The sequence below is a fragment of the Adelges cooleyi genome, unplaced genomic scaffold, assembly GCF_023614345.1.
Source record: "Adelges cooleyi isolate 19-005CV unplaced genomic scaffold, UGA_ACOO_1.1 ACOO_flye_CR_arks_rails_tigmint_CR_PRNA_376, whole genome shotgun sequence".
NCBI lineage: Eukaryota > Metazoa > Arthropoda > Insecta > Hemiptera > Adelgidae > Adelges > Adelges cooleyi.
The window spans coordinates 12471304-12494442 of NW_026096053.1; the positions used below are offsets into that span (position 1 = coordinate 12471304).

At 34.7% G+C, this 23139-nt stretch overlaps 6 protein-coding genes across 7 annotated transcripts; 4 read left to right on the plus strand and 2 right to left on the minus strand.

Annotated features, from left to right (window-relative positions):
* The first annotated feature begins 2060 nt into the window (after window positions 1-2060).
* Window positions 2061-6619, plus strand: LOC126840293 (tafazzin). The gene is made up of 4 exons (XM_050575938.1): window positions 2061-2710; window positions 2991-3116; window positions 3195-3343; window positions 4651-6619. Exons 1-4 carry the CDS (start codon window positions 2590-2592, stop codon window positions 5044-5046), a joined length of 792 nt encoding a protein of 263 aa, XP_050431895.1. The 5' UTR covers window positions 2061-2589; the 3' UTR covers window positions 5047-6619.
* A 57-nt stretch (window positions 6620-6676) lies between these two features.
* Window positions 6677-10718, plus strand: LOC126840291 (cilia- and flagella-associated protein 251-like). Its single transcript, XM_050575934.1, has 12 exons — window positions 6677-6877; window positions 7098-7274; window positions 8011-8114; window positions 8422-8582; window positions 8663-8781; window positions 8848-8971; window positions 9257-9389; window positions 9459-9601; window positions 9870-9992; window positions 10072-10180; window positions 10236-10599; window positions 10680-10718. Exons 1-11 carry the CDS (start codon window positions 6797-6799, stop codon window positions 10558-10560), a joined length of 1599 nt encoding a protein of 532 aa, XP_050431891.1. The 5' UTR covers window positions 6677-6796; the 3' UTR covers window positions 10561-10599; window positions 10680-10718.
* Window positions 10579-14488, plus strand: LOC126840292 (cilia- and flagella-associated protein 251-like). 2 transcript variants are annotated; one of them, XM_050575936.1, is made up of 9 exons: window positions 10579-10867; window positions 11344-11461; window positions 11704-11787; window positions 11868-11987; window positions 12053-12144; window positions 12377-12608; window positions 12690-12933; window positions 13128-13252; window positions 14024-14488. In XM_050575936.1, exons 1-9 carry the CDS (start codon window positions 10710-10712, stop codon window positions 14123-14125), a joined length of 1275 nt encoding a protein of 424 aa, XP_050431893.1. In that variant the 5' UTR covers window positions 10579-10709; the 3' UTR covers window positions 14126-14488. The 2 variants fall into 2 exon arrangements, with proteins under 2 accessions (XP_050431893.1, XP_050431892.1); XM_050575935.1 differs by having other exon boundaries at window positions 10582-10867; window positions 12377-12933.
* A 24-nt stretch (window positions 14489-14512) lies between these two features.
* On the minus strand, window positions 14513-16618 carry LOC126840294 (transmembrane protein 208). The gene is made up of 5 exons (XM_050575939.1): window positions 16420-16618; window positions 16188-16343; window positions 15948-16084; window positions 15414-15498; window positions 14513-14984 (listed from the first exon to the last, which is right to left on the minus strand). Exons 1-5 carry the CDS (start codon window positions 16423-16425, stop codon window positions 14835-14837), a joined length of 534 nt encoding a protein of 177 aa, XP_050431896.1. The 5' UTR covers window positions 16426-16618; the 3' UTR covers window positions 14513-14834.
* A 494-nt stretch (window positions 16619-17112) lies between these two features.
* On the plus strand, window positions 17113-17781 carry LOC126840912 (protein LLP homolog). The gene is made up of 2 exons (XM_050576924.1): window positions 17113-17389; window positions 17561-17781. The coding sequence occupies exons 1-2, from the start codon at window positions 17233-17235 to the stop codon at window positions 17764-17766; spliced, it is 363 nt and encodes a 120-aa protein (XP_050432881.1). The 5' UTR covers window positions 17113-17232; the 3' UTR covers window positions 17767-17781.
* A 282-nt stretch (window positions 17782-18063) lies between these two features.
* Window positions 18064-20310, minus strand: LOC126840911 (prostaglandin E synthase 2). The gene is made up of 5 exons (XM_050576922.1): window positions 20123-20310; window positions 19395-19714; window positions 18908-19314; window positions 18623-18835; window positions 18064-18551 (listed from the first exon to the last, which is right to left on the minus strand). Exons 2-5 carry the CDS (start codon window positions 19710-19712, stop codon window positions 18320-18322), a joined length of 1170 nt encoding a protein of 389 aa, XP_050432879.1. The 5' UTR covers window positions 19713-19714; window positions 20123-20310; the 3' UTR covers window positions 18064-18319.
* Between the last annotated feature and the right edge of the window lie 2829 nt (window positions 20311-23139).

Consider the following 23139-nt stretch of genomic DNA (forward strand, 5'->3'; position numbering starts at 1 on the left):
ATGCTAATCATATACTATTTGACTTATTGCACTTAAGATATAATTTTATCGTTTATAAAATATGTATGAACTAAGTAGGTCTTAATAAAACAAAAATTGATCACCTCGGTGGCCTCCGACAGAATCCGCCTGTGCAGCTATTTATATTGATATCCGTTTTATATAATAATATATATTGTTAATTACTGGTATATTTCTATTTTATCTATTGTAACAATGGAAATTATTTACACAGCATCTTATGCACACCGGTATTATATGTAGTTTATCTCTAGCAGCCTTTGTAATTCTGTCAATACTTAAGCAAACATAATAATATTATTATTGTTAGCAGATGTCACACAGCAGCTGTGTCCGAGTAATATTATATCACTTGTAGTATATTATTTCAAATATAATATATTTAATTCCGCCATTGCAAAAGGATTGCTTTTTCCCGTTTACCTATCTGTACATCTCTAGAACAATATTATTTATCGAATAACTTCATCACAGACAATACCGTAAGTAGAATACTGCTAAAGTAGTAGTGACTGAATAGAGAAAGTAGCAAGAACAATTTTAGACCTATTATATTGAAAGACAACCAAAAAAGTGTAATTAAAATTCTTTTCAAGACAGTATACCTATTGAAAACACTGGTGTACATATCATTTGGAGATCATAATGGTCACAGGGTTTATAATAATCTGTCGAATCTGTCCCAAGTAGCAAAAAACATTGTTTTATCAAAATACATGTTAAACGTTACAATAATTCTTCTGCAGTTGAAGTGCTACTTTTTTTGTTTTAATAAAATGGCTAATCATTTTTTTAATTTTAATTCAACGCTTTTAGTTGTGTAATGTAATTTACAAACATTGTTCGGGACTTTCTATAAAAAAAAATTGCATTTGACCCATATTATTTCTAGTTTATTAAATTTAATATGCTCACTCGACCTTAATGTATTGCAAATATAATACTTGATAAACAACATTAATATATATGTATATATATATATATATATGTATATATATATATATTATAACATTGTATAATAGTTTTGATAATAATTAATGTAATATATTTTCTACGGTGTGAGAAATGCATTTTTTTTTTGGTCGATATTTTTCAAACTATTTTACCAACTTAAATATTTAATATAAAAAACAACTTTCTGTCTCAAATTGTTGCAGTTATAACTAAAAACATGACAATAGTTTTACTGTACAACAAAATGCACTCAAAAAGAGTTAAGGTTATGCTATTCATAATTTTTAATAATTTACAATAAGTATTTTGAACTCTTGAGACGCATTCGATTAGGTAAAGTATGTTTATTTTACATGAAATAATATAAGTTTAACAAGTACCTAATTAGATATCAAAAAGTTACTTTTTTTTCAAGAATTTTTAAAATATTTAACTATTACACACAGGGTCATTTGTGTATTTTGTAGTTCATATATTGTAAGTAGGAGTTGGACAATGATTTTCAAAAAAAAAAAAATTTAGATGATTCACGCTACTCATTGAAGGTCTTTGAAAAATGTGATATTTTTACAAAACAACACTGAACTAGTAAATTTCGAAAAATTATGATTTTTTTTTTCAAGCCTTAAGAGTTGTACCTACTATCTATTATTAATACTATAACTCTAAACGTTGCAGTTGGAAATGCTAATTTTTTTTTAATAAATAAAACCACGTCATTGTAATTATTACAGTATACCTTGTCAGCCAAAATATAGACAACTATTGAGAGGTGATAACAAAACAAACCATAATATTATTTTATTAGAATAGTTTCGAATTTCAACAGAACAACTTACTGCACACCAACGTTGGGCCCAAGTTTCTTTTGCCCGTCCAAGATCAACAGGAAGACCAACACAGTCACACAAGTGACACATTACAATATCGTTATTTCCCACCACCAGTGGTTCTCATACCGCTAACCGCATACCCGGTATATATATATATGCACACAGACATTGTACAATTGCACCTGCCGCCGGACGACCCGCTATACCCGTTTTTCACGGCCGCCGTTGTCATTGGTGGACAACAGACAGACAGCAGCTGCGGCGGCGGCCACACAGCCTCCGTTATCACAGCTAGTGGCGATGACCGCCATAGAGTGTGGTGCGGTCACGGCACGGTTATTGTCTGTAGTTGAAAGTCGTTTTAGTTGATAACCGCGACCGTCAGCGGACGATGTAGTTGTTTTGCGGCCAGCAGTGTAGTGTTGCGTTCGTTAGTTGCTTTTTTTAATTTTTTTCTCTCTCTTTTGTTTTGATTTTTTTTTCACGTTTTGCCGTTATACAGAGTTAATATATTTTTTATAATTACAACGTTCGTCATTAAGTATTCATAGGGAGAAAAAACCGTACCGCCCGCCCCCGTGTGTCCGTCTAGCATGCATATTGGATTATACCGATCGATGAAGAATAGAGTAATTATTAACTGCCCCCGTTTTTGACAAGTCTACTGCACACGACCGATACCCGTCGTCATGTTCTGGTCTGCCGTTGTCTAGTTGTCCGAGCTCGAGCGATACCACCGACGACGACTGGACACGGCAACGACTGTTCTACGGTGACCGCCATGAGGGAAGAATACAACATCGACTGGGTCATACCCAAACTGAGAAGCCAACGGACCCTGTGGAAGGTCGCGTCCAACATAACGATGGTAGCGGTCGGCTTGTTCAGCAAGATCATAATCAGTGAGTCTCGTTACGCCTACTAGATAGACCACTGTTGTTAAAGGTTATATCGCTTAAATGCCTGGTTCACCTACTGAACTACTGAAGTAGTGTGGTTAAGTTTCAGTGTTGTTTTGTACTCAATTTTGTCCACAAAAGAGTCGCTCGAGCCATCGGCGGAGAAAAAAATCATAAAATTTGTCGTTGGGCTCTACGTACACGTAGCGCCCCCATTAAATTGCAACGCTGAATTTTGTTAATGTCGCATAAGTAATAACTCCAGCTGCTCTTTATTTCGCAGGTTGGCTTAACAAAACGAAATTTTATAACACCAAAACGTTCTTAGATGCCATTGACCGACCCAAACATGTGCCGCTCATTACAGTTTCCAATCACGACTCCTGTTTCGACGATCCTGGAATTTGGGGTATATATATTTTATAAAAAAATATCCAAACAAGTTTTTCCCTGGTCATTATTGTGTAATATCTTTGTTGTATTACAGCTGCTTTCGACTGGAAAAGTGTATTCTTAGCAAAACAAACCCGTTGGTCTTTGGCGGCAAACGACATATGTTTTACAAATCCATTTTGTGCTTATTTCTTCATGCTCGGCCAGTGTATACCGACCATTCGAGGATCTGGAGTCTACCAGGTATAGTTTGCTATTTTTTTTTTTTCGATAGTTGTAAAAAATAGTGTATTTTTTAACTTCGACATGTATAAAGCATTTCTGCCGAAAGTATTTAATTATTTTATATCTCTACTTACTAAAACAGTATAGTTTTCATAAAATTACAATAAATTTAACACGTTTTCATTATTTCGACTGTAGTTTAATTAATAAAATATATCAAAATATTTTATTGCAACAGACATATTTTGTTATTTGAATCAAATTTAAAATTTACAAACATTTAAGCTATAATTACAGAATTTTTTTTTATACAAACAGCAACATAATAAAACGAATGACGTGAGAAGGTTAAAAATTAATATAATATTACAATGGGTTTTTTTTTATAAACAGGGTGATCAATTTAACGTAAGACACTTGACTGATTTTCTCAGAAGATATTTTCATTTTGATAGTTTTTTTTTTTTTTGAAACATTTTTATTTATGTAATTTTACAATATTTATAATGATCAAATATTTACCTTTTTTTTTTAGTACTTTGCAGAGCTCTATCAACTTTTGAAACTTTAAAGAGTAATGTATTTAATTAACTTTTTAAATTAAGAATTATATGCTGCACATTTTGATAATTAAAAAAATAATAACTAATTATCCAAAACTAGGTTATTGACCAGTCAAAATGTTCAGCAACTCATTCTTAATTTAAAAAGTTACTTAAATATATATGTTGTTACTATTAAAGTTTCAGAAGTTGATAGAGGTCTGGAAAATATTTTTAAAAAAAGTAACTATTTGATTGCTATTTGAATACTGTACCGTTAAATAAATAAAAATTTGTTCATAAAGATAAACCATGAAATTGTTAAATCGATCACCCTGTACTGTTCTTGCTCGTCTTTGTGAATAAATTTTACCGTTATTTAATATATTCATTAATACAACGTAACAATGAATAATATATACACATTGGCGAGTTATAATTTTGTATCCGAATGAATTTGTATTGCTAATTATTAAGACCATGTTATACGTGAGGTCTATGTTTAAGGTCATGTCATGGTGTTTAAATAGAATTACCGATGGTCATTCTCTGAGAGAATTCAGTTGGTAAACTTAATATTGTATTTTCTCTAGTTAGAACGTAACGGTTACCATTTTCACCAACTGTTATATTGAATATAGTTGCAAACTAAATTAAGTCAAATAAAAAAATGAATTATTTTATATATCGTGTTTCGTGTAAATAAAATTTAAAAAATTACCCAAATAATGCTCAACTCGACTCTGTTCACTATTAACACTATAAAATTTCGCTCTTTTTCAGGACGCTGTCAAGTTCAGCATAGAACTGCTGTCGAAGGGTCATTGGCTGCACTTGTTCCCAGAGGGCCGTGTGAACATGACCAAAGAGTACATACGTCTCAAATGGGGAGTCGGACAAATGATATACAAAGCGCCGATCATGCCCATAGTCATACCGATTTGTCACGTCGGCATGGAAGAGATACTGCCCAACACGCCGCCGTACTACTTACGGACGGGTCGTAAGGTGACATTTAATTTCGGCGAACCCATCGACTTGCAAACCCTAGTGAACGACCTACGTGAATCGGGTGCGAGCGAAGAAGTAGCCCGAAAAACGATCACCGACAAGATCGAGGAAGAACTGTACAAACTGAAAAAGGATACGGAACTGTTACATAAAAAGTTAAACTCTTGACGGCCTCGTTGGCTATTTCGTACAGAAAACTATTAAATATTAATAATAGGTTTTCTATAAGCGGTGATAAGAGTTTTTTTTTTTTTTTTATCATTATAAGTTGTTTGAGTAATTATTATTATTATTATTAAATAGTTTATCGTGTAATTGTTTTTTTATCATTTTAAAAACTAAGATCTACAAAACAGATGTAATATTATATTATTAATTTTTACCAAACCTTAATTCTTTATTATTTAAAGAATGGTTTCTTTGTTATTATGTTGTAATGATTATATATTATTTAGACAAATAATAATAATTACTTGTACGACATAATACATAGTTATCGTTGTTGTTTTTATTTTTAAAATAAGGTGATTACAATTAGAGATATTAAGTATTAAAAAATATTGCATCTAGCTGGTATATATATAAAAAAAAACTTACGATTGTTTTTAATCACTGTTAATTATATTCCGTCCAGACAAGTTACATATTTAATATTAGTGAATTACTTTGCCAACCACGAATTTAAACCAATTAAGTTTTGTAGAATGCCGAATGTTTATGGTTTTATTCATTTATACTTTTATAAAACTTAGTTATAACTCAAGTTACGATTTTTTCAAAATAATGTTATTTATGTATATTAAATTTTATTTTTATTAATAGCATGTACTAGTCAATAAATTGTGTTGTACAATAACTGTACAACATCTTTTATTTGGTTTTCTTTTTATACATATATATAAGGTAATCTGTATTAGATTTACATTATTTTTAAGTTAAATCCAACACAGTTGTTGCCTTGCACAAAATTTGTCGTACGTATTGTGTTCAAAATAATATTTTTAAAAAAATTAACTGACCCGTTATTTTTTTAGTATAATGTTTTTTTTTTAAAAATTGTATTATATAAATTTGTGATCATAAATACAACTTTTTATAAGTGTATAAATCGATATTTTCAAATTAATGTTAATTTTGTATATAACTCTTTGGTGGTATTTCAAAACTTTTCTAATTTTCATATGTTTAGCCGTATAATTATGTTTACAGATTAATGGTTATGTTTATTAACGCAATTTGACTGTTGAAGTTAATACCACTTTTATACTATGTATAATTATTTAAGTTTTACGAGGCGCTATTAAATTTATTATGGTTGTAAAATCGAATCGACACAAAAAACAATATTTTAGTTTTAAGACAACGGTATTATTCTCATTAAGGTTAAATCTAAAGAAATGTTTGCTGTAACTTTCTGTTTGTAACTAATTTACTTAAAATTGTACATAAATTGCCTAAAACTTATCATGACAATTTTTTACCCGAGGTAATTTACCAATGGCACAAAAGCGGGAAATTAATATTAAGTTATCTCGTATGGATATAATGTGTATATATTTGTTATTTGTTTTTACCAATTTAAATCATTAAAATTGCCTGTAAACTGCCCATACTGTTAACATCACTAGCGGTGTCGGTGACAACGACACATAAGTTCAATGTAAATTTGCATTGTACTTGGGATAAATAGTTTTAAGTTGATATTTTTATAAAGAAAATATAATTTTTAATTTGTCGAGTATCCAAGGCCAGTTTTAGTTTTTTTTTTAACTCTAATTAAAATAAACACACCTCATGCATGTAACGACGACTCCTTGGCAACACGGAATTTAAATAAGAAACGAATTGTTACGTATTATCAGAGTGCACAGCAAATTGGATATTGTTGTTGTTTAAGTTCACATAGAACTAAAGTGAAATGGACCGATCCACACGTATCAAACGCTATCATGTGCCCACGTTAAACGATACCGAGACTTTGGCGGACACCGTACCGTTCGTAAGTAGAAACGGAGGCCTAAACCTTGTGCCTAAAAATGAGGACAACTGTATTGAGTATTAGCCGTAATAAAATAAGATTTTTGTCGAAAATGACCAAACCCATACTCAAATCATATATATATGTCCTCTTAAGGCTACACATTACTACGTCTAACTAATAGACTATTAAAAGTAAGTAGTAGGTAGCCGATTAATTTGCCAGAGACACTTTGTTACAGAAAATTGAATGGTCGTACGGATGGAACCTAACGATGGGGTTGAAGATCATTGTCAATGATAAAAGTAAAAAAAATCAAAAAAAATTACAAATGTTTTATGCCAGCACGCACGTCGGTATCATATCGGAGTACAATATCGAAACGAAAAAAACTCAAATGAAAATATTAAACGGCCACGTGAGTAAACACAGTACTGCATGCAGGGTGTAATGTAAAGTTCTACCGAGGTTCAAATGAGACATTCAGGATGCTCTATGGGTACAATAAATGGTATTCAATTTTTTTTTAAATTTAAAATAGAATTCGTATCTCATTAAAAAATTGTCTTACGAAAAAAATAATTTCAGATTTGAAATCGGGAGAAAAAAACTTTTTGAATTGATATGTCAGATGATTTTTTGGTATCCGGCCACACTTGCGTCCACCGAGTGGCCACTGTGTGGCCGGCATGTTACCAAAACACCATATGACATGTGACACATCATTTTGGGTTAGAATTTTATTCTCATTCCAGTGGTGTCCTTAGAATTATTTTATATTAAATGATGTGTCGCGTGCCATATGTTGGTTTTAGTCACATGCTGGCCACTCAGTGGCCACCCTGTGGACGTGTGTGTGTGGCCAGATACCAAAAAATCATGTAACACATCAATTCAACACGATTTTTTCTCTCGATTTCAAATCTGAAATTATTTTTTTCGTAAGACAATTTTTTAATGAGATACGAGCTCTATTTTAAATAATTTTTAAATTTAAAAAAAATGAATACCATTTATTGCACCCATAGAGCATCCTGAATGTCTCATTTTAAGATCGGTAGAACTTTACATTAAACCCTGTATAAATAAATAGGTATATTTTTTTTAGTTTTAAACGATTACCACCTATAATATTCGTCTCTCATCGGTTGCAGAATAATTTCATTAGTAGCTTCGACGTGTCAACCAATGGCCGCTGGCTGGTCACCGCCGACAATGGACACGACTCGGTTCTTGTAGTTTGGGAAATAGCTCAAGGGTATATAAGTGAATACTATATATGTTATATTCTTGATACCGCTTTAGCTAGAATATTAAATAACCACCCTGTGGTTAATGGGAGTAGTTGAAAAAATGAGAACGTTGAGATTTGAGACGGACCTTTGGCATGGCTAAGATGTACATAGCAGAACTAGAAATGAGGATTTTTTTATGAGATGAGGCAAAAACAGAAATAACGACAGTGAAAAGATTAAAACGGTCTGACATATATAGAAGCAAATCAAGCCCCACTATTCTTTTTTGGGACACCTTGTGTATAAACTTAATTTTTTTACCCCCTACAGGACTCCGATATTCACAGCGTTTTTGCCACCTAACGTAGGAGTGGTTGCCGTTAAGTTTAGCATCAACTCAAAATACTTGGTCACTGTATCGTCGACTCTCGACAGCGGCGCACAATCCATTGGTTTGTGGGACTGGACTTCGGGCGCAGAAGAGCCAAAACGTATATATTCCATAACAGCTTTAATATGTGATGTATTGAGTGCTCGCACGACTAGTGGTATTATTATTTATTGTTGCCAGATTCAGCTCAACTCGGTGCTGAAACCGATCCGGTCTTGCACATAGCCACTTGTCCGAATCGGTCGAATTTCTATTGCTTCACTACCAAAAAAATGATCGTTTTCCTGACCGTGGACAAAGTGTGTGCGCCGCTTGGGTTCTGTTCTTTCATCGGTTTCATCGAGATGGTTTTCTTTTTTTTCAAGGTGGACGATAAAACCGTATTGGCCGTCCATAATCCCGGACTCGATCCGGAACAGAAAGAACACCAGTACACGCAGTCAGTGTACATAACCAACTTCCGGCAAGTGTTGTCGGCTTCTACCGGAGGTGAGAATTTCAACCGCAATGGCCGTTTTTCAGAGTGTATCAGAAAGAATGCTGGGGTTTCAAACGGCTGTAGGTTGTGAAGTATTGGACCTACAACGCTCTGGTAGGGCTTGAATGAAAGAGGGAGTTGTCAGAGACATCTAGTGTCACAGTCATTCGAAACTTGACAACTCCCTCGTTCATTTAAGTACTACCAGAGCGCTGTAGGTCGAATACCGCACAACCTACAGCCGTTTGAAACCCCAGCGTTCTTTTTGAGACACCCTGTATTTATTAATGTGCCAGGTAACGTGTCGGTGTGGGACGATTATGATTATAATTCGCTGGAGATCACCGAAACGCCTATAAAGAACGAAAAACGTTTGTTGAAAACCGTACGGCTTCAAAACTGTGCCATCAACACTATAATCTGCCAAAAGTATGTCCACTATGTCATGTTTTTATTGATAGTTATTTTTTTTAATGAGCTCATACGTCTTGTTTCCAGAGTTATAATGACGGGCAACGCAAACGGCGACATATTCTTCTACGACAAGACATTGCGGATTTTGTATCATCTAAAAAAATTCGTCGGCGACTCCATAGTGTCGATATCCATGTTAACGTCCATCGACAAATGCACGGAAATAGGTAGTCCATTTACTACCCACAGTTCATAGATCAGCACTATATTACTATACAGGTTATCCCAAAAAAGAATGGCGGGGTTTCAAACGGCCGTAGGTTGTGGAGTATTGGACCTACAGCGCTCTGGGGTAGGGCTTGAATGAAAGAGGAAGTTGTCAGAGACATTCAAGCCCTACCAGAGCGCTGTAGGTCCAATACTCCACGACCTACAGCCGTTTGAAACGCCACCATTTTTTTGTTATACACCCTGTGTTATGCATGTCGTTTAAAGACACAATCGAAGAACCAGTGCAATGTGTGAATTCGCGTAAGAAGAAATGCGCCGGTCCCGACAACGCCAAAGACTTTGCTATTCCAAACGAGCCGCAATTGAAATTCGATTCGTTCGTCTTGAGTACGACACGTTTGCATTATTACTTGTATACCAGCTATTCGGGCGTGTTGCATTTTTGACAACGATCACATCCATATAGGCACTGGCAACGGTAGAATCATCCTGGTAGAGGTGGCCGATCAAAATTTCATTCAAATCCAGGAACCGTGCGACGGATCGGTCACTTCGTCGACAGTGCACCCCGAACAGTACGGTCTACGAGCACAACAGATACGACATTTTCTCCAACCGTACTATTTTCAGGACGTTCATTGTGTTCGGCAGTTCCCTCGGCAGACTCAACATGTACAATTATCACGACAAACAGTTTCTGATCTCGTACGTCATCGCCAGCGACCACCAACCGCCGTCTGACAGCCGATACATTACCAACATCGAGTTCTCCCCCAAAGGCAAGTACTACTACTTTGTCAATAGCCATAGGCGTGACTGTTTCCGGTATAGGTTTTTACTTGTGCTGCGGCACGGCCGACGGATCTTTTTGGTTTCTCAATCCTTGTCTGTTGACACCAACCATCCCGGTGCCGTTCAAATCGGGCAACACCGCAATCAGTCACATCACTTTTAGCCCGAGCGTGTCCAAGTACGATTCGTCCAAGTTTGTCGTGTACGCCGTGAGTGCCCCCCGGGAAGAGATATGGGTTTTTTAATTCGGTTTCACCGTGTTTTCCTTCCCATCAAACGCAGGACCAAACGTTCCGTTTGCATTTTTACACTATGGTGCCGGGACAACAGCTATCGGCGAATTTCCTGGGCTGTTACCAAGCGCACACGGCCGAGGTAAGAGGTATCGTCATATTCGAAGACACCGCTAGCATCATGGTGTACAGCGTAGGCGCCGATCACAGGATAGTGGTGTTCAAGTTTGACAAAAAGTAAGCCACTGAGTCGAATATAGTATACGGGATATCTCAAAAAGAATGGTGGGGTTTCAAACGGCCGTTGGTCGTGAAGTATTGGACTTACAGCGCTCTGGCAGGGCTTGAATGAAAGAGGAAGCTGTCAAGTTCCTAATGACTGTGACACTAGATGTCTCTGACAGCTCTCTATTTCATTCAAGCCCTACCAGAGCGCTGTAGGTCCAATACTTTACAACCTACAGTCGTTTGAAACCCCATCGCTCTTTTTGGGACACCCTGTATGTATAAATATAATAGTTTACTAGCTAAACCACCTATGGCTGCTAATACCGCGGAAATATCTCCTGTGTACAATTGTCCCAGACGTCATTTAGACCTGTAGACACACGACAATAACTTCCAATATAGAATGGATGAGATTCGCATGGTTTTAAATGGTTAACTAGTATCTCTTTCAATGGCGTCCGGTTCGTTTTTGTTTTTTTATTTAGGAAAAACGAACGTATGGAATTTGTGAAATCCATTTCAACCGAAACTTGGAACGAACCTCAATGCATCATGAGGTCAACGTTCAGAGAACAAGTGACCTTTATAATCAGCGGCAAAGACGTGAGTGGGTTACGTACAGGCCCCAGAGGCGGCTTGGTCGTTTACAGTTCACGAGGCTAAGCTAAACAAATATACTATACCCTTGTATATTCGTCTAACCTAGTATAACCTCAAAAACAAATTGCAATGAAAGTCTCCTCTGGGCGCTGTCTGATGATTTGTTTCTCTTTTGGTCCTGCGAACCAGATGAACCCCGTTGCATATGAAATAAAAATACCTAATTAAACATTGTCGCATTGCAGTTGCGCTTATACGAGTGGGACGAAAACAGATGCATCAAAACTACAAACGGCGTCCAATTGAAAACACCTTTACGGATCTTAAAAGTGCCTATACATTTTTTACAAGTCATTTTTATGGCGATGGCGGGTGTACCTAAATAAATAATACGTTTGCACCGATAAAGGAGTCGGTGAAATGCAACAAGGTGGTATTCTTTTGCAACGACAAGAGCATCGGTATGTTGCGTCAACCCATCGACGGAAACCCTTATGCGAGCGTCGCTATAACCGGTTCCTCGACAAAAGTAAACACACATACCAATCGGATTTTAATATTTGCTCTGCGTAAACGATCAAATTGTCATTCTAGCTGCTCGATTTAGACGTTTGCCCCAGGAGCAACTACTTGTTTACCATTAGCGAAAACAGTTCTTCGGGATTAATGTGGTCCGTCAACTCCAAGTGAGAACCCGGACCAACCGTGCCATCGGGGCCTTTAAAAAAATAACGGTGGGGTTTCAAACGACTGTAGGTCGTGAAGTAGTGCACCTACGGCGCTCTGGTACGGTTTGAACGAAAGAGGGAGTTGTCGGGTTTCACGAATGACTGCCACTCGCTGACACTACAGCCGTTTGAAACCCCGCCATTGTTTTTTCGATACGCCCTGTATTATATCAATTGTTACAAAACACAGTTACCTGCGAAAACTGGAGAGATTCGGCGGCGCCGGCTTGACCGCGTACAGCCCGTTGCTCGAGGGCGGCATAAACGGGCCAGAAATGACGCGTCTCAAAGAGAACTTCTACTGTGTTCAATTGGTGACCAGTTCCAAGCCCGAGGTGGACACGGTGCTGACGGAGTTCATCGACGTTTGCGACGTTTCATTGCTGATGAGGGCCATGGGTTTCTATCCGTCCGAATCAGAAGTAACCGTCGTCGTCGTCCTCCTCTCGACTACGGTCAATAACGATAACAATAAACACACTACGAACACAACGCGCTTGCAGGTGGAAAACATGACTCACGAAATGCTCATAAGGGACGACGCCAAATTGGGTCATCCCAGCACCGCGATGACGTTCGACGAGTTGGTCGTGTTGTACGTGAACCACAAGTCCCAGGTGGACCTGCGAATCGACGATGTTGAAAAGTCATTCAATTACACGGTGTGCAGCGATCCGGTCAACAGCTGTTACGACGGCACGAGGGTGTTGACGAGAGAGTCGTTTGTAGACATGATGATCAACAGAGGTGGATCTTCTTCCCCGTGGACATGCACGGTGTCCCAGAGCGACGGGGTTTCAAACGGCTGTAGGCCGCCAGAGACATCTAGCGGTAGTCGTTGGGAACTCGACAGCCGTTTGAAACCCCGCCGTTCTTTTTTGGGACACCCTGCGTTGTCGTGGATAATTTATGGCGTTTCACACGTATGATTGTTTGTTTAGGCGAGAAAATTGACTTTCGCGAGATGGAAATTCTTTTGCATATATTGTCGAAAACCACAGAAGACATATCGCCGAGAGGCAATCAACAACAGTCCATCTACTCGATTCACAGCATTTTACCTTTTGTACGTGCATAACGCTTTGAAACATTATTATCTAATAGCTATATGACTTTGTAGGCGATAGGGTTTGCTTCTAAACGACTTTATCTAAAATCTTAGCTGTCCATTAATTACATGTCTACAACGAATAGGTGTCCAACGTGGACAGAGTTTAAATGTTTAATGCAGCAAAGAATTATTATGGGGTAACCTCTAATGTATACAAGTGATTTTAATTAATTTCACATTAGTGCCTAACCGAGAAACAGGATTTTGGAATAGCATTAGTTTTCAAATTGACCTAAAGCCTTTCACCTAAAGTGGAAGTGAACGCAATCCCAATAATTAAACTACATGAATATTTCTCTGCATTCCTCTACGATGGAATCAAGTTGACGAAATCACTGTTTCCAAAGAGTACACCTATAGCAACCCATAATAAAAAAATATCAAAACATACATTATTATTAATTGTACATGTTTTGATATTTTTGTAATATTTAAAAAGCTGCTTTTAAAAAAGGCGCATATTTATATAATATTTGATTTAAAAAAAAAGGGATTAAATACACTTCAAGTTCTAAGTAATTAAAAATTATCTAATAATGTGTTTTGTTTGTTCTAAAACATAATGAAATTCATTCCGTTAAAAACAATAATACTTTTTACCGTTTTATGAGTGAAAAACTAATTTTTTTTTTTTTAAATAAAAATTACAAAAATAATAGTTTTGTGTTTATCATTGTGCAATAATAATTTACAGTGAAAATAATAAATATACATGTTCATTTGCAGGCATTCACTTTTCAAGAATTCATGAAAAATTTACTGGGATTTAAAAACATTGAACAACACCATGATAAAAATGAACATCATCGGCAAGCTCATAAGAAATGACGTACCCACATACAGATTGAATGATATAATAGTTAAATTAAAAAAAAAAAAAAAAACGTATCTTCTTAAACGTTCCAAGTACTTATTCGACAATATCAAAAACTAACTTGGAACCATATTTAATAATCAAGTACCAAATACAACAGATTGTTTCATTTGAAAATTATAAATTGTTTGAATTTACAAAATGCAGTTTTCTTTTACACTAAAACTAGCGCAATAATTATCGGGTCGGACGTATAATTGTTAAGAACAGCTGGAAAATTGTATCACAGTAGAGATAAAACTCTCAAATGAACGACGTAAAGTAGGAAAAAAAAACAAGGTTAATTTTCTTTTGTACATTATCGTTAATTATACGTTTATTGTTTTTTTTTTTTTGTACTCTTATTAAAACAGCGTCGTGTTACGTACGAGTAATTTTATAAACCGTTTCTTTACAATTGACTTTCGAGTAAAAAATAAGAAAAAATACATTTTAAAAAACATTGACAAAAAAAAAAATTATAATTATACTACAAAAGGCGTTGAGTTGTTGTATACGTTTAGTAAAATCGTAATTCAACTATATAAAAAAAACAATTCAAATACTTTTCTCATAAGATAATTACAAAGATTACATATCTAAATTAGATATTGTACAACACTGAAAAAAAACTCTTACAAACACAAAATATATATTAAGCTCGTTTGACGGCCGTTCACAAAACTAATGGCGAACGTTTTGCTGTCGCTTTTGCCGCCTTTCCAATTTCTTTTGTTTTTTCTCGCTTATTTCCGGTGGTTCGTCAGCAGATTTTTGCGCCAAGTACGGTCCCAAAAAGTTTTTCCATAAAATCCAAAATGCTCGGCCCGGTGCCTACAACACGACGAAACCAAAATTACAAAATTTGTTTATGGTAGTTGTAATACAATTTTATACTTTACATTTCAATTAAAAAATTAGATTAGTTTTTAATGTGTTTATAATAATGCTTCAAACTAATGTCTCAAATAATGAACTTGTCTGACTTTGCCTTATTAAAGGAAACTAGTTTTAGTTTTGTACAAAAAATGAATTAACAAAAATCAATAACTTAAGTTTAACAAACACACTTCTCGCTTCAAAAGTTTATATATTAAAGTTTTATATTTTTATTTTTTACCAATATAAAATCACAAGAGGTTTATTAACGGCAACAAAAATTACACTTCTGCAACAAGCAGACCAAGACTGTTATGTCAGTATTTCCTTTTAATATTTTACAACGGTATAATAGTATAAGAAATTTTAGTTTGTTTTACTCACCAAAAGCCAAAGGAACCAAAAATAGTTGCTAATCATCGACAACAGTTGACAACCCGAAGTCAAAATAATCAAGTCCTTAGTGTGCCTAAAAAAAAAAAATACGAAAAATAAAAGTTATTAAAATAGTTTCAAAGAGTAACAAACGTAATAACACAAATAGTTGTATTTTTCTGTTGGGGATTTAATTAGCCCTTTAAAGTACACGCAGAAATGTATTAAAAGTAAATGATAAATTACTGAACTCATTTTTCGGTCTTAAATACAAAATGGCGTTTACTTATTGCAAAATTGTATAAGATAAAAATAATACATTGAAGCTTACACAAATTAATCAATTAATCTGTAAATAAAACGACATGGTCAAAATTTATTGAAATCGGTTTTTTCTTAAATATTTTGCCTGAATAAAACTACTTCAGTAGCCCCTCAGCTTTCAATCCCCGTAAAAAGTAGAATAATTTGCTCGAAATGGAGATTTCTATGGACATATTACACATAACGTCTTCATAAACAATACATAAAAGTGTATATTACTCAGCCAAGCCTCCTTCCATATTGAGATCAGTGCCGGAATCTAGTAACTGGCCACTTTCTGTATACTTTGCGTTGGCCATGTATGACATAAATTGGTAACTGCCTGCGTGTGACGCTATGATTAACGCGTAAATAAACTGTAAAACGATATTTATCAATGCAAATAATAACTTTTGTACAAAATATAAATAAAATATGTTCATATATATATATATTTTATTTTATAATATATCAACATACTATGCTTGTAAGTGAAAGAACATTTTCAAACACTAAATTGAAAACCACATAAATGGCGCTGACGGCGATTATCATGTTACGGTAAAACTTCAACGTCGCCGAGTTCTCTTCCAGGATCTGTTTTTGACCTCTGGTACCGGTTTTTCCTTTTTGGGGCTAAATGAAATAATACAAAACGAATCATTATTACAGGAAGTTTTCATTAAAATCCGTTTAAATAAACAACACTAACCGCCATTATTGCAATAAAAAAAAAAGACACTAATTAAATAAATTTCAAGGAAACAAAGTGAAATAAATATATACAAATCTGAGGGAAATGTTCATAAACTGTTTTTGATTTAAGTTACAAACTATAAACAAACTTTATACAAGCAAACGGTTTTTGAATTTTTCTTTCAGAGTTGTCATCTCGTGTTATCACTTATCACTGACGTGTTATCACTTATCACAATATTCTTAGCAAACGTCATGTCTAGCCCAAGACGTGTCGGTGACCCGGCAATATTGTATAATATTATTATGCCAGTATTCAGTTCACTGTTGGGCTGCCAGACTTCTATGCAAATACCTCATACGTTTTTATAATTAATATGTAAACGAAAAGAATCCGATTTAAGATGGCCATCTTTATTTTATAATTTTTCAAACAAACCTAACTTGACTTATTTCCCAATAACAACTTTAGAAATTAATTCTAATTAGAACAGTCAATACATTGAAAACTATAAACAGATTAAAGACTGAATATTATTCTTATTAGAAAAATCTAAATTTTAAATTATAATAAAAAACCGCAATCAAAACTCGGTTTTCAAATACAAAGACTATGTAGTGATCCTTGGAAATTTGTAACCTCCTTGTTCGTTATACCAGCCATACTTGTTATCTCTGTTATCATTCGTTAAACGAAATGTGTGATAAGTAAAATGTTATTGTGTTAAGCGCAGCGTAGTTGGCATGTGCTTTTTTTTCTTCAATTTATTAAACAGTACCTGTACAACCGTATAATAAACCTATTTTTATTTAATAATTTTTGACTGAAATGGCAAAAAGTTTGAGAAGTAAATGGCGTCGCAAAATGAGGGCCATCAAGCGGATCAGGTATGGCGTTAAAGAATTGGACCGTCTGAAGAATATGTTGGTGAAAGCCGGTGAAATAAACATCAACGACGACGGAAAAATCGAACATGTTTGTTTAGGTAATATTATCCGAAATAATTGTTAACTGATACTTTTTGGAAACACAAGAACATATTAATATTGATTTATTGACGACAGGTAAACTTGACGTTGCACGGTCTGTCAAATACAATTCTCAATATGCTTCCAATATTGATTATTTTGTTAATTATGTTTCTGTAATTGTTTAGTTAAAGCCAAGAAAGAAGAAGAAGATAAAATGGAAATCGACAAAGTGAAACAATCCAACGCCAACAGTATTGCAGAACCAACAAAAAAAACCAAAGTACAACATCCAACGTGGCTCAGGAAAAAAGAATATAAGAAATATTTGAAAAGTTATAAGAAGCAAAAAATGCTCAACGCAAAACGATTGAAAACTACTAATAAAAAATAACCATTTTATTGTTTATTTAAATGTTTTTAAGGTTTTTTTGTTTATAACCTTTTCCTTTTAATTGATGAAACAATACCTTGTTCACATTTTGTTGACGTCAACTTAACGAGTAAAGTGTGATATTTGCTAAAATATATAAAACTATTTTGTAATTAAAACAATGTGCTTGAATCACTTTGAAATACCCCTATTTATTAAGGAGATAAGTATAGGCAATTTCTTACAAAATCTTAATTTAAAGCTTAAACTGTTATGTGTAATTATTAGTTTAGTAATTTTAAACTGAACTTGTAGGACTCTTTTGGTAGTGAGTTTATTTTTCCGTTTAAAATTGGCGGTATGACGTCCTCTTAAATGGAACAAATTATTAATACAGTTTTAACAAGTTAAAATATCTGGCTTTCAAAACCACGGTTCCTTACTTAACAATTGACATTTAATCCAAAATAAGTACAACAAAAACAACACTAGATTTAAAAAATACATTTTTACACTATAACATATAGTTGTTTATTTCTTACACACACGCGATAACACAATAGGAACGACGACATTACTGAAGAGCGGTTTTCATATTACCGTACCAAATTTTTATATCGGTATTTTGACAGGCATCACTAAAAGCTGCACAGCCTTCAATACTCGATAAGACTCCGTAAACCGCTAAATCTGCCAAATTTGGTGATTCGCCGCCCATAAATTTGTCTCCTTTTTTCCTAATTTCTTTCACCCATACATTGCATTCGTCGTATAACGATTGACGTACTTCGTCTTTTAATTTATATCTAAATAAAATAAAACCGTTAATTCCAAAATATCTCAACGGGTAGGTAATCAATTTTAATGCGAAAATTACTTTTTTTTCAACCCTTTGCTAATCATCCACATCATGAACGCGCCTCCATAAATCATAAACGTAGTTTCCCAAACTGGGAAGTTTTTTTCCCATTGACCGGCTATGGAAAACCATTTAAATGAATCTATTGCTTCGGACAGTGTACGGTAAGCATTTGGTGACAACACGTGTACTAAAACTTCGTCCGACCATTGTCTCCATTTTCTTTCATTGCTACAATAATAATATTAAAAGTTCGTAACATAATACGTTTGAATATACCTAGTTATTTGTTTAAAAGCTTACTCAATTTCAAGCTGCTCGGCTTTCATGTTTTCATTGATATTCATTATGAAATATTTGTTCATAATATCGGTTTTTCTCTTGCCATCGGCATCTATGAACGAAACCGATGGATAATAATTTGCGACCTCTTCGATGCTGACGGTTTTGTTTTTTAAATACGTAGCCATTGCCGATATTATCATTGTACTATCTGTAAGTGGTATATATCCGTCGTTCAACTTAACTAGCAGAATTGGAACTTTTTTATAAGTCGACCAGCTAATTTGTTGTTTCAACATTGGATCGACTTCGACTATATCGTACGATACTTTGAAATAGTCTAAAAATGCTCGAACCTTGCAACAAAACGGGCAAGTAGGGTATTGAAATAAAATTAAATCTGCTTTCTGATCATCATTATACCGCACCTAACAAAAAAATATCGGTTTTCATTTATTAAAAGCAAATAACCAAGTACCTAATTTAACCATTTTATTTTAGTCCATACTTCACGTGTGACTTTGATATCGGGTATGTCCTGTATTATTGTCGTTTGCGTAGGGGTGTTCACTATTGAACCGGGCAGTTTACGTTCGAAACCCATAAAATAATAATATCCGACTCCAATTGCGACGCCGATAGCAATTCCATTACGAATTGTACGTAGTATACTATTGCCATTTTGTTGATATTGTTTGCCAATTGGTGGTTGCTTATTGTCAAAGTGCTTCATACGATTCATTATAGGCTGGTTTCCACGCGGAATGTGTGCTCCAGTCATTAGCGATCTCAACTGTAAGCGAGCGGTTGCGGCCCTTAAAGCCATTTCTAAAAGAAAGAAAAAAAAGTACCGATTAAAAAACACGAGTACCTAGTGTTTTTAAATTACAATATTCGTGTGTCGCCTTAACAAAACAAAACACTCAATTTTTAGGGTTGCTACGCAAAAAATATGAATCGGTCTTAAGTCAATTTTAAAATGACAAAAACTGCTTGTTCGAGCTTCTTAAAATTTTTAACTTTAATTTGCTTTAAAATATCAAATTACGGCTGTTAATTTTTTAACCATTTTTAACTGCGCAAGCGAGTTAAAGTGTACCTTCATCTCCTGTGAGTCACTATGTTTTTTTATTAATTTACTGACTACTAACCATCTGAACTGGATGATGTACAACTAATAATCAATTAAATGTTGTTAAAAAGAGTTATTACAATAATTAGTCACTAGGTACTTACTGTGGTTGATTTCAAATTGGCTACTTAACTGAGAGAGGAGTCTAATAACACAAATATTCTTTATGAAGATTTCGCATTATACTTCACTCAAGTGTTGTCCGAAAACTCAATTGTACAATCCAGAACTGAACTTGGAGACTTTGATCGACCAAAAGTATAAGTTTAGAGTTTAAACTTTAAACTCTTATCACTTATGGCCATCGGCGTACTTCAAAGTTATCAAATGTGTCCCAATATCTGTTATCACAGTAATCACACATTATACCATTGTAAATATAAAAGTACTATTTCGGTGTTATTATTTTTTGTATGACGTCCTTTTAAGATGGAAATCGGCTAAAATGATAAATGTAGGTACCGTGACAATAAATAAAAAATTGCTATTTTATTTAAATAACGATATATTTCCAAAATTAAGTCACAAAAAAAATTCATTATTATTACAATTTCGGTCGTATAAGTATGTATAAGGTCTGAAATACATTATAAATATTTTTATACCTTGAGGCTTAAAGCGTAAGAACCCCGTTTTTTTTCAACGTCCTTTGACATGCGGTATTATATAAGTGGCGTTCGAGTCCCAATCGTGTTGAAAGCCGGAAGTGTCGTACGATAGGTTAAACTTTTCGGTTATAACATTTAACTTTTCTTTTATTAAACACATAGCGTTTGGGTCACGTTTGGCTAATTCCTTACCAAGGCGCAAAGCTTCTGTATCGCCGTTATGGTCTCGGGTCCAACTGGAAAGGGGCCGGCAAAACCTATTGTAGAAATTGTTTGATCGAGTTGCAATGGCGGACGCGTGCTTTTCGGAGTAGGCGGATTTGGTGTTAACGACTATACAGATTTCATCTTCAGAGCTTTCCGGTGGTTTGGAGGCGGTTTTTGCCTGGCAGTATTTCTTTATTTCCAACAAAATCACATAGACTCCTGTTTCGAATGACGTTTCGGGCGACAAATCTTGTAGGGACGAAAGGGCGCCCATCATGCGAGCAATCATCGGTTGTTTAGACTTGATTACCAGCATGTAATCTTCAAGACACAGGATCGCTTTATCAGCCAAGTGCGATAGTCCCCTGCACAGATGCCCTATGACGCTCTCGTGGTCCAAGTAGTCTGTCAACACTCTGGCGTACGAACAGCTCAAGAACTGATGGGCTAGGCGGATTTTTTCTGACTGGTTTTCCTCGGTCACCGGGGTCGCCGTCAAATCGTTAAAGGTCACTTCGATTTGCCCATCCTCTGTTTGGTCTACAACGTTGAGGAGGTGTTCACCCTGCTCGGCCATCGCCAGCCACGCGGGATAATACAGCAGCTCGTTCATCGTGTGCGAGTAGTTTTTTGCAATACAACACAACGCACACGACAAGACGTGTATAGCCCAGAAAAACGATAAAGACTTCATTTTCGACGCGCGGATTAATTAAAAGAATTTGTTTATACGTATAATGGTAAAAAATATGAAATTACAAGTGACAATGTCGCGCCTACGTGTCGCGTATCTAACAAGAAACGGTACTCGTCGTTTGTCGACTTTCAAGAACTTTCGCACGAGGCGGGGAGGGAAGGGGTAATGTTTTCTCGGGTAGTTTTATATTTACATAACGCTACTTTTGCACCTACTGCGAAAAAAAAACGATACGGTAAATGATGGCAACAGTTGTGTTTTTAACACAGGTTTGACCTGATTTTGACTTTTCGAACCACAATTAAAATATCAATTGGGGGGGCCCTTCCTATATATTGAATACCGACTTTGAACTATTTTTTATATTATAAGAGTTTAAAAGTTATAATATTTATTATTATATTCTTATTGGACACTGTTTTCGAAGGAATAAAAAATAGACTATTACCTAATAATACCTAATATAACAGCTAATAAGTCCTATTTTTTTCTTGTAATGCTTGTATAGTCTTAAGTTTCTCAGTTTGTTAATTGTACATTCACTGATTACATACTTAACATACTACAATACATTTAAATGACAATTACACTTGAGGCTTTACACATTAAAGGACTTGCTTCCACAAGGAGTTTAATTAAAATAAAAAAGTTTTTTAGCCAAGTCTGCAACCACGAAAGAGCATTTGCATGTCGCGTTGAAGTACCAAATAAATTTAGTGTAGTGGTGGAATTATAAATAATGATATAGTATATTAACAAGCAGTAACTAGTAACTAGTATCTAAGGTGGCTAGTATATTAAAACATCAAGTTTCTGGCTAATATTGTAGTTTTTAATATCTGGCTTAAAACAATTTTTAGAGAATTTAGGCCCTTAAACTATTTTGAACTTATCATTTAGCTCTAATTTGAACGTTGAACGTACAATATCTCTTATCTCTTATCAGATAACAGCGTAACGCTTTTTTGGTAATATTTTTTTCCGTTATGCGCAAGAGCTAATTCCCAACCCCAACCCTATTCCATCCCAATCCCCATTCCCACCCCCAACCTCACTCCGTGTTGTAATTTTTCGTCACGCTTTTTTGGTAACGCTTTTTTCGGTTATGTGCCAGAGCTAAGATGAAAATGTCAAAAAGAGAGCAAAGTTTAAACATTATGTTATCTTTATAAATTGGTTACAAATATAAAATAGGTTCTCTCTGTAATCTGTATAAATGTATTGTTATAATAGCCCATATATCGTTGTTAACAATATAATGAAATATTTTCATTGTCTATTTACTCACTCACACATAGTAACCTGGAAATTGACTACGGTAAAAGTATAATTTTCCCCCTTTTTTGATGGGTTTTCCATTATATAAAATAAGTTTGATCACAGTTTTTTTTTTTTTTTTTGAGAAAATTGTATATGTTATAGTTTCATTCTAGATAATATACCTTCGGTCTAATTTTCCCGAACTAAATCTCCTAAACTTTGCTTCGAAAAGTGAAATAAAGAAAAAAATTCTATTGGAATTAATTTGACTTGTTAGTTGTTAAATCTTAAATTGCGCCAAACAAGTTTTAAAAACATTCAGCCTTTTTCTCAGGAGGAGAGAGAGTTG

Excerpts from the sequence above, each read along its gene's own strand:
- LOC126840912 (XM_050576924.1), top strand. The coding sequence starts at position 17,233 with ATGGCAAAAAGTTTGAGAAGTAAATGGCGTCGCAAAATGAGGGCCATC. Across the intron at positions 17,390-17,560 it reads AATCGAACATGTTTGTTTAG|TTAAAGCCAAGAAAGAAGAA; the intron begins GTAATATTATCC and ends GTAATTGTTTAG.
- LOC126840294 (XM_050575939.1), bottom strand. Across the intron at positions 15,499-15,947 it reads ATGGAAGGAGGCTTGGCTGA|GCACACTAAGGACTTGATTA; the intron begins GTAATATACACT and ends TTTTTTTTTTAG. Across the intron at positions 14,985-15,413 it reads TTTGGTTCCTTTGGCTTTTG|GCACCGGGCCGAGCATTTTG; the intron begins GTGAGTAAAACA and ends GTCGTGTTGTAG.
- LOC126840911 (XM_050576922.1), bottom strand. The coding sequence starts at position 19,712 with ATGGCTTTAAGGGCCGCAACCGCTCGCTTACAGTTGAGATCGCTAATG. Across the intron at positions 19,315-19,394 it reads ATATCAAAGTCACACGTGAA|GTGCGGTATAATGATGATCA; the intron begins GTATGGACTAAA and ends TTTTTTTGTTAG. Across the intron at positions 18,552-18,622 it reads AGCAAAGGGTTGAAAAAAAA|ATATAAATTAAAAGACGAAG; the intron begins GTAATTTTCGCA and ends TATTTTATTTAG.
- LOC126840292 (XM_050575935.1), top strand. The coding sequence starts at position 10,710 with ATGGTGCCGGGACAACAGCTATCGGCGAATTTCCTGGGCTGTTACCAA. Across the intron at positions 10,868-11,343 it reads GTGTTCAAGTTTGACAAAAA|GAAAAACGAACGTATGGAAT; the intron begins GTAAGCCACTGA and ends TTTTTTATTTAG. Across the intron at positions 13,253-14,023 it reads TTCACAGCATTTTACCTTTT|GCATTCACTTTTCAAGAATT; the intron begins GTACGTGCATAA and ends GTTCATTTGCAG.
- LOC126840293 (XM_050575938.1), top strand. The coding sequence starts at position 2,590 with ATGAGGGAAGAATACAACATCGACTGGGTCATACCCAAACTGAGAAGC. Across the intron at positions 3,117-3,194 it reads CGACGATCCTGGAATTTGGG|CTGCTTTCGACTGGAAAAGT; the intron begins GTATATATATTT and ends GTTGTATTACAG. Across the intron at positions 3,344-4,650 it reads GAGGATCTGGAGTCTACCAG|GACGCTGTCAAGTTCAGCAT; the intron begins GTATAGTTTGCT and ends GCTCTTTTTCAG.
- LOC126840291 (XM_050575934.1), top strand. The coding sequence starts at position 6,797 with ATGGACCGATCCACACGTATCAAACGCTATCATGTGCCCACGTTAAAC. Across the intron at positions 7,275-8,010 it reads TGAAAATATTAAACGGCCAC|AATAATTTCATTAGTAGCTT; the intron begins GTGAGTAAACAC and ends CATCGGTTGCAG. Across the intron at positions 9,390-9,458 it reads AACACTATAATCTGCCAAAA|AGTTATAATGACGGGCAACG; the intron begins GTATGTCCACTA and ends TCTTGTTTCCAG.